The sequence below is a fragment of the Trachurus trachurus genome, assembly GCF_905171665.1.
Source record: "Trachurus trachurus genome assembly, contig: scaffold_156_arrow_ctg1, whole genome shotgun sequence".
NCBI classification, from domain to species: Eukaryota; Metazoa; Chordata; class Actinopteri; order Carangiformes; family Carangidae; genus Trachurus; species Trachurus trachurus.
This window is the reverse complement of record NW_028155225.1, coordinates 1-9,383: the sequence shown is the minus strand read 5'-3', so window position 1 is coordinate 9,383 and position 9,383 is coordinate 1. Positions and strand designations below refer to the sequence as shown.

The window sequence follows — 9,383 nt, the reverse complement described above, 5'->3', positions numbered from 1 at the left end:
ACACACCACAGACATCAAACATCAAAGTACTTAGATAAGCCTAGAGCACTGGAAAAGAGAGTAGCGACACCACCATAGACTCCCGTGGTCACTTTATTCTCCCCCTAGTGGCAGGATGTGGGTATTGCAAATCCGCCCAAGAAACCCATTCACTCCAATGTATGTGTGTTGCCAACTTGCTTGTAAATTGATGAAAACTGCTGTGTTTTTGCTTTTAGGTGCCTTGGTCATATTAAGTTATGCTTATAATTTATTTATTTCAAAATTTAAATTGTAACATTAATGTGAACAACTGTTTTTTTTTATAAACATAGATATAACACACAAAATAAAAGATGACAACACTTAAAAACCATTACAAAATGTGACAAAATCAAACCCAAAATGTATTATGTTAAGTTTTTCCTCCAATTTTGATTAAAAAAAAGATAATTAATAAAAACACACGGAGCTGTTTACAGTACGTACCGGTCACACAGCAGACAAACACAGAAGGGGACGAGCGAACGCTTTACCGTTGCTAAGCAACCACCAGCTGTCAAAATTAATAACATAAAAAACCTCGCATGGAAATAAAATAAAAGCCAGCAGCACAATAACTTGCTTGACCAAACAAACAAACTAAAGAAAACACAGGCTTAAGTGGCAAACAGTTAGCTAACACAGTTGAATTTAGCGCGCAAACTGGTATGACACTTTAGTGGACTTATCTTTATCATTTAAAACAGCAAGCATTCGTGACACAACAATTAATGGCCACTTTATGTTAATATTTATCTGTAAAAGGGTCCACGATGATGCTATTAACGTGGGTGATCTATAAATGTCCTTAAATTATTGAAAATACCGCACTTACTCATTCACCAACACTTCAGAGATGCCAGCTCTTGGGCGCATTTGCAATACCCATATCCCGCCACCAGGGGGCGTTTCCACTTGACCAATGCGTGTCGCTACTCTCTTTTCCAGTGCTCTAGATAAGCCAAGCCCCGCCCCCTTCCTGTGTGTGTGTGCAGGGTAAGAAATTCAGAAAGTATTTTCAGGGCAATTTTGGCCCCTGTGGTCTAAAAAAATGAGGCCATTTTCAAAATGTGTGGGGGCCATTAAAAAAAAGGTAATTAGAGCTAGTGAATTAACACATAATACTGTTGAAATGAACGAGTTTCGGGGCAGATAATGTTATTTAGAGGCTGCATCTCAGTTCCCCCGATCACTCCCACTATATGGATATATGCGGCTCTGAATGGATCTAAATATCGTTTGAAGGATCCTTATGACACCAAAGTTATATGGATTAGTAAACGACCAGATTTTATTCCAGAAATAAGGTCCAGGTACAAATAATGATAACCGGTAGATTATTACTGTGCGTCACAGTAGCGTCAGACTGCCCCTTAACTCATTGAGTGCCAAATTTTGATTGTTTTTTTTAAATTAAGAAAATAACCACTCTAACACACCTTATGTGTGAATTTGGGAACTCTATGATGAACAGAACTGAAATAGATGAGGATCAAAAACTCATGAAAACTCACAATCTGGACATTTTATCATAATTCGGTTTCTGATGGTTGCTGCATCGGGTCGAATCAGTGGTGCACGCAGCCCTCTAGGCGCCAAACATACTGAATAAAACAGCCCATATCTTTAAATCTACTGTTGCGGCTCGGTGCCACTAGTTAGTGAACACGTTCAGCTCCAATCCTGACGTCGTGTATGTTTGTGTTTTTATGCAAAATATCAGAGAACAAAGAGTTTGACTGGAGCTCAGCCGCTCCGCTTTCACCTGCCAGGCTCCAAACAGGAAGGGATCTCAGTCAGCAGTAGTTGTGTTATTGTTGTTTTGTAGCGCCCCCCCCCCATGGTGGTTTTGCGAATATAACAACAGTATTATTTATCTTCCACGAGCCCTTTCACCCAGAAATGTAAGTATCAGAAGAGCGACAGGCACAAACAGCTCATATTTCATAAAAGACGCTGTATTATATCTCCATTTCTAGAAAACAAGCAGGGTTTTGATGAAAACTGGCCGCTGTTTATCTTGGGATGGCTCAGGAACGGAGGCATGTAGAAATAAACAGTTTGTCCCGATTGGAAGCAGAAAGTTTCACCTTTCAAACGAGCCATAGTGTGTGTCCGTAGCTGTAATATAGAACAGGGGTTCTCAACTTGTCTCACTCTGGGACCCACATTTTCCCGTGGTCATTAAGTCGCGACCCACTTTTATAGAATTCAAACCATGAATGAAACTGAGGAGGAGCATGACAACTGCATGTACGGAAGTGAATAAAAAAAATCAAACTGCACAAAATGGAGACCAACAAAATGATATATTTGACTTCTAATGCATCTCTGCATTCAGAGTATGTTCACAAAAGTGAATAAATATCAAATTGCACAAAAAAAAGACCCACAAAACAAAACAAGATTCACTGCATTCAGGCCACATTATATAGTTATATCTTCCGACAACAATCACTTATATAGAGTGTTTGGTCCGAAACACGGGTCTGTCAGTCACTCTGCTCTGCTGTAAGCTGAGGAGAAAACGTTCCTTGTATCCTACAACCTTTATCCAATGAGAAGAGAGAACGACATAAAGGGGCGGTCCTCTCCGTGTGTGCAGCCAAGGGATACGTGTGAATGTGGTGACATAGGGATGAGGACGGGGGCTGCTAACTCCATCGGCTGACAGGAAGTTAGCCAAAACCACCGGATCGCTTACTTCTGCTTTAATCAGCTGCTTAAGACCAACACATAAAACCACCATTTTGAATTGGGTTCCACTAGCATTCAATCTATGAATGCAGATGAGGCCGGCTCTATGCAGGGGCAACACCAATGTTCTACCCCCTCAAATCAAAATTTCAGAAGTTGAGAAAGTGGTGCAAATCATAGTGAAGAGAATCTGGACAGAACCAGGGGCCAAAGGCAGAGACACCCCCACATTTAAAATCCCTGCTCCACCCGGCTGTCAACAACTAGAACATTCCTGTCTGATGTTTCCACATGTTGAACAATCTTGTTCTGGAGACACAACTGATTTTAAACATTTGTGTTTATTAACATGTTGAACACAAATACATCACATGTTTAAGATGGTTGATTTCATCAGACTGCTGCAGTCAGGATCAGTGCTGATTAATGAAAATGTTCATAATAAATTAAAACCAGAAGCTGAATCTGTTAACATGAAACTCTCCAGTTGTGAACAGAATATAATGGTTATTTAACATGAAATATCACTGAATGGAACAGATACTTGACACAACTCCCACTATAGCTCCCACTGCAACTCCTATTGGACCTGCAACTGCGCCTCCAGCAACAGCTGCTGCCACACCAACAAGAAATGCATTCCTTCCCTCTGCTCTTCTTCTTTACGATCCATAGCTGGATTTCTTCCCAGTAGACGTTACTGTACAGTATTCTATCTTTCTAACAAGTAATTTCTATTCCAATGCAGGATAACTGGTTACTGCTCTCTCTAACTTGCAGCAGGTAGAGAAAAGTAAAAAAAAACAAACAAAAAAACCCCCCAAAAAACACAGCTGCCACCTATTGGCCATTCCGTAAAGTGTCAACCGCTGAAAAGAACAGACAGATAAAACAGGACTCAACCTGGGCTACTTGTGCCTGTTACAGTTTTTCTGAATTGCTAAAGCACTAATTCCTGTTGTGTGAATCAGTTGCTCAGTTGTCTAAACTCATTCCCCGAATCGAACATCCTTTTGACAAAACCGTAACCATAAACCCTTTTGGTCTCCAAAATTAGAGAAAAAAAAAAAGATTTCACAATTCTGTGGATTTAGCATTTACTCTGCATTCATCAAACATGATACTGTGAAAAAAGTAATTTTCATCATCATCCTGAAATTGATCAATGCAGAAGGTCTACAAAATAATGCGATGTAAAGAGTAAGTATGACTACACAACTGACGGAGTCATTGATCTTCACCTGGTCTTTGGGCTGGGTCAGGCCACTTAATCAACATCACATGCTACATTTGTCCCATTTACACTTCATATGAGGTAACGGCATCATTTTGATAGACCATCTCAACTACACTGTTTTCCTGCTGGGGTGTAAAGAGAAGTGTCCTCCCACCCCAGTATGGCAGTCTGGCAATTCTACAAAAAGTGAATGTGCCAAATATTTGTAATAGGGATGCAAATTATCGAGTAATTCATTAATCGATAGTTGATAGACCTTATCGATCGATGATCGATTAATTGATAAGCGGCGATTTTCCTGAGAACCTAAATTTAAGGGGAAAATTTAAGATCAACATTCCTTATGGACTTTACACTAGTAGGCTATTTGTTAATTTATTTTAAGAGCACAGCACAATGAAAATGTTTAAGTAGCACGTTATTTGGGACAGAGAGCTCTGAGGTTGAAGTCCTATCATAATGAGATGAGATGAGAGACACCGCTGCGTTTCCATTACAGATTTTCGCAAAATAAAAGCGATATTTCTGAAACTTCGAAAAAGTGCAATTGCCATTTGCGGGTGTTTCCATTGAGAGGTATTTTGCGAATGAGCCGTAATGCGTCTTGCGTTTCTATGGTGACGGCACAGCGATCTCAGCGATCTCAGCTGCCCCCCTCCCCTGTCCCCCGCTGGCCCGCACTCACACCACCTCCAACCCAAGCTGATCAAGCACGGTTTCCTCCATTGATACAGAGGGATTATTTGTTTACCAACACGGCGGATGTGCGCTTTAACCTGACTGCAGAAAGAACAGAGCCTTTTAACACCAGAGGTGATGAGGCGCTGTCGCGCTGACAATAATATAGCCTAGGTGATTGTGTCCAGACACCCGTACTGGTTTATGTGACTTTAAGGTGACATTTCAGCGCAGGAGGGAGTGGGAGTGTGGATGCGAGCCAAATTTCCTTCAACCATGCACGGAAAAGGGGAATGATAGGAAAGGGTTTTCTAATTTATTGAGAAACAATGCCCAGGTCAGCAATGCATGACAATAAACATGTGGTTCATTTGTCCCCTCAAGTTACATAAACCAACACAGCTTGGACACACGCGCTGTTCTCCGCGGCACCGCAACGAGCGCTTTTTTTTTCTTTTCTTTTTTTTTTTTTAAATTAAGCTCCGGTAGCGACCGGCTAAACTACGGAAGGATAGGCTACTGTAAACCATGCGGATCCGGTGTGTTTATCAAAGCTCGGTTGCCGTGCTGAGGCACCGGGTCGGTTTGAGCTGCGTTCAGGCTGCATTACAACTCCTCAGGCAGCTCCGTGTCGGCGGCTTTTTGACTCGTTACTCACTGGTCATCTGTGTGTTAGCGATGGTACAGCCTGAGTCCCGTAAAGCTACAACAGGTGTTGTCTCTTTTCACCTCCTCTCCCTCTCTCCCTTGTGTGCTGCAGTGCGCTGCACACGTTTACACAGAGATCCGCTACATTATGTCGGCTTTGCTTGTTTACATTTCACAGTAAAACTCCCATTGAAAAGGAACGATTAATTGCAAGTAATTTAATTTAATCGATTAAATTCTTATCGACAATTAATCGATAGTCGATTAATTGTTTGCATCCCTAATTTGTAATGTAGACCTAATTTCTGGAAGCATGTCTTAAAGAAGGGAGTCACCTGTTGAGTAACGCACGTTTCCTTATATTGAAAGCCTTGTCGGAATAGTGGTATGTCGGAATGGTGGTACGTCTAAATGGTGGGATGTCAGAATGACAGCATGTAACCCTTTTTGCATTCTACAGTGGTTTATATTGGATTTCACATCATGAGAAACAAGTGTGATCAATTTTGAGTCATTGTGTTTGACGGATGACATATGTGTTTTATTTGTTTTTAAGTTTTGCCACTTGTATTTACCATTATGCATCACAAGTGCATCACAGTGACTGTTTTATTGCATGAGAATTGTGTTTAGAGTTTTACAAAAGCAATGACTGAGATCTGCAAATAATGTTTTAAGATAGTTTCTGGTTTTGTCAAAAGGATGTTCGATTTGGGGAATGAGTTTAGACAACTAACCCACTAAACTCGCTTCGCAGTACAGCCCTCTGCTTCCCTCATTGTCGTCCCATGATCAAGGACATGGTGATGATCTTCCTCGACACCTTCCTCCTGAGTCTGATGTGTTTGAGGACACAGCCAATAGTGGACAGAGACATTGTTGATTCCATCAAAGCTGACGTGTCTTCAATCACAGGGCAGCGTCTCCGCCCTCTGACTATATTCTTTATCAATGGAAACTTGACATGTTTCTGAGAGTGGTGGGGTGCGTGTGTTGGGGGGCGGGGGCAGCATTATAAAACAGAGAGGAAAGTGAACTGAATGTATTCACTGCTCTTCAACAGCAGAGACTCAACACATCCTCCACCTGGAAAAGACAAACATGGCTGGTAAGGTTTTTTACTATTCAAAGTTATTTGTAGGATTATGATTTGTTTAATTTACAGTGACTTCATTTAGAAAAATATAATTTTCTATTCTAAAGTTGAGCCACTCATTAAGCAGAAGATTAGCACATGAGAGTTGGTACTATGTTAGATGTGATGTTAGAATGAGCAGCACATGGGCTCCTCTATGGAGCTATTGTTGTTACTTTATTAGCTCAGGGCAAAAGAGAGGTTACACACAAATCTTTTTTACAGATCGCCGCGAGCGTTTGCGGATCTGCCTCAGCAGATGTTGCAGAAATGACGTGTAAAAACACAACCAATCAGAGCTCCTGCCTGACTTGGAACTGATGACAGACATTTACAGATCTATTATAGATCTGTTTACACCTTCACAGATTTCACTGTCTGTTAACAACAATGGTCAGTAATGAGTTTTAATATTCTCCCACAGATCTCAGGATTGTACTCGTTGGGAAAACTGGCGTTGGAAAGAGCGCAGCAGGAAACACCATCTTAGGAAGACGAGTCTTTGAATCAACGTTGTTGTGTCAGAAGGAAACAGGAGCTGTTGATGGTCAAACAGTGACTGTTGTTGATACTCCAGGTCTGTTTGACACCAGTAAAGAAATGAACCAGGTCAAGAGAGAGATCGCTAGATCCGTCTCATTTGCTGCTCCTGGTCCTCATGTGTTCCTCATCGTGATGCAACCAGGCAGATTCACTGAAGAAGAAAAAGAAACAGTGAAGATCCTTCAGGAGATGTTTGGAGAAGAAGCAAGAAAGTACAGCATGGTCCTGTTCACCCATGGAGACGATCTAGAAGCAGAAGATGTTACCATAGAGACACTGATTTATGGGATTCAACCTCTCAGTGACCTCATCACTCAGTATGATGGAGGATACCACGTGTTCAACAACAGAGACACGAAGAATCATGACCAAGTCACTGAGTTGCTGAAGAAGATCAACATGCTGGTTCAGAGAAATGGAGGAAGCTGCTACACCAATGAGATGTTCCAAGAAGCTGAGAGAGCCATCAGAGAAGAGCAGGAACGTCTACTGAGAGAAAATCCAGCTATGGATCCTGAAGAATCAAAAGGAGCAGCTCTCAGAAGTGTGGGAGGTCCAGGAGGAGCTGTATCTGAGTCGGGTAGGCAAGCCTGTGTCATTCTGTGATGTTTAATATTGATGATTGATTAGCTGCAGCTCATAAAGAGGGAATCATTATTTCCATCTCTGTGTGATCTTAATGTGCAGTTCATCACTGTAGTTTCCTTTTAACTTTGACTTCTAACAATTACAAAATAAAATCATTAAGATCAGACCATTGTTTATCCACATTCTGGTTCAAACATTTCAGATTAAAACTGACACAAATATTTGTGATGATGATTTTTGTGTCACTCTGATGTGTTGACAGCACTGAGACCTGGAGCTCAGGTGTTTCCTCACTGTCTCAAGCCTAATGACCTGTGTTGTTTCCAGGGTGTAGCTCTGACCTGAGGGTGGTGCTGGTGGGTCAGGAGAGAGTGGGGAAGAGCTCAGCAGGAAACACCATCCTGGGGAGGAAGGAGTTCGACAGTGGCTTCAGTTCCTTCCCTGTGACACTGAGCTGTGTGGAGAGAGGTGGTGAGGTCGGTGGTCGTAGAGTCTCTGTGGTGGACACCCCCGGTCTCTTCAGCTCTGTGCTGCCTAAGAACCAGGTGAAGGCTCAGCTGGAGGAAGCTCTGAAGCTGAGCTCCAGGTCCTCACGTCTTCCTCCTCACCATCCAGCTGGGAAGATTCACTGAAGTGGAGCAGGAAAGTCTGAAGGCTCTGAAGAACATGCTGAGTCCTGATGCCCCTAAACACACCATGGTGCTGTTCACCTACGGAGACGGACTGGAAGAGGACGGCATCGACCTGGACCAGTTCATCAGAGAAGACGAGAACCTGCAAAAGCTTCTGAAGAAGTGTAGTGGTCAGTACCAGGTGTTCAACAACAGAAGGATGGAGGACAGAGATCAGGTCCAACAGCTGCTGCACAAGATAGATTCAGTCTCTGAGGGAGGACGTCGGGTTTATGAGGAAAGACGTCCGTCCACACAGGGAGTCTGGAGATGGTAGAAGTTAGTGAACTGGCTCCACTAAGGTTGACTACCCCAACACTGACAGATTAACACAGAGGGAAGTATCAGATTCATCTCCTACAAATGTGATCAATCACTAATCCTACAATAATATTCATGAGGTCATAGACCTGCACAGACATGTTGAAGGTCTCTGTCTATAACCTGAAAACCAGAAGACCTTCATCCAATCAGCATCAACCTGATGTATAATGTGGTCGTTTAAATGTTTCAGTTGTTTCAGCGTCTGAAGATGAATAAAAGTTTGAAAATGACTGGGTCTAAGTTCTTCTAGAGATCACATGATGAAGTCCTAGTTGACTAGGAGTATAACTATGGAAACAAGGGGCGTGGTCGGGGTTGGGAGGGCTCCTTTAAAAGTCTAATCCAGTACAATTACAAGTTACCTGCTAAAAATGTAATCGGTAATTTACACAAAGCGTCACAAAATTAAAGTAATGTACCGGATTGCTTTTGGTTACTTTGGATTACGTCAATACAAAACATGCAAATCAAGAAGGTCACGCAGCCAGCATGCATCAGTCTATGTAGACTAGATCACTCCAAACAGGAAGTCAAACGCACTGAGCATCCAGTAAATTTCACAACAAAACACAATGGATAAACTCTCAATTTTAGACAGGAAAGGCAAGAAAAGGAGACCGCACACATCAGCTCCCTTATGTGCAGATTTATTAGCACATCAATAGTAACGTTTCGAGCTCATTGCTCTTCATCAGACTAACTCATACACATTAGGCGCCCCGTTTTTAAACCTGCCCCTGAGGGTCACATGATGAGTCACATGGTAAAGGGAATGTATAGATCAGAACACATCTTGTGCAAAACATAAACATACAAAAATCAGTCAAAAACTCCATCATAA

General features: G+C 42.1%; 1 protein-coding gene across 1 annotated transcript; it reads left to right on the top strand.

Moving 5' to 3' along the window:
• Window positions 1–6,830: 6,830 nt before the first annotated feature.
• On the top strand, window positions 6,831–8,396 carry LOC311007989 (GTPase IMAP family member 8-like; the record flags this gene model as incomplete). The annotated part of the gene is made up of 3 exons (XM_084001420.1): window positions 6,831–7,539; window positions 7,875–8,092; window positions 8,163–8,396. Coding segments are annotated over 3 exons (1,161 nt in total), but the record flags the coding sequence as incomplete, so codon positions are not given.
• Window positions 8,397–9,383: the final 987 nt, after the last annotated feature.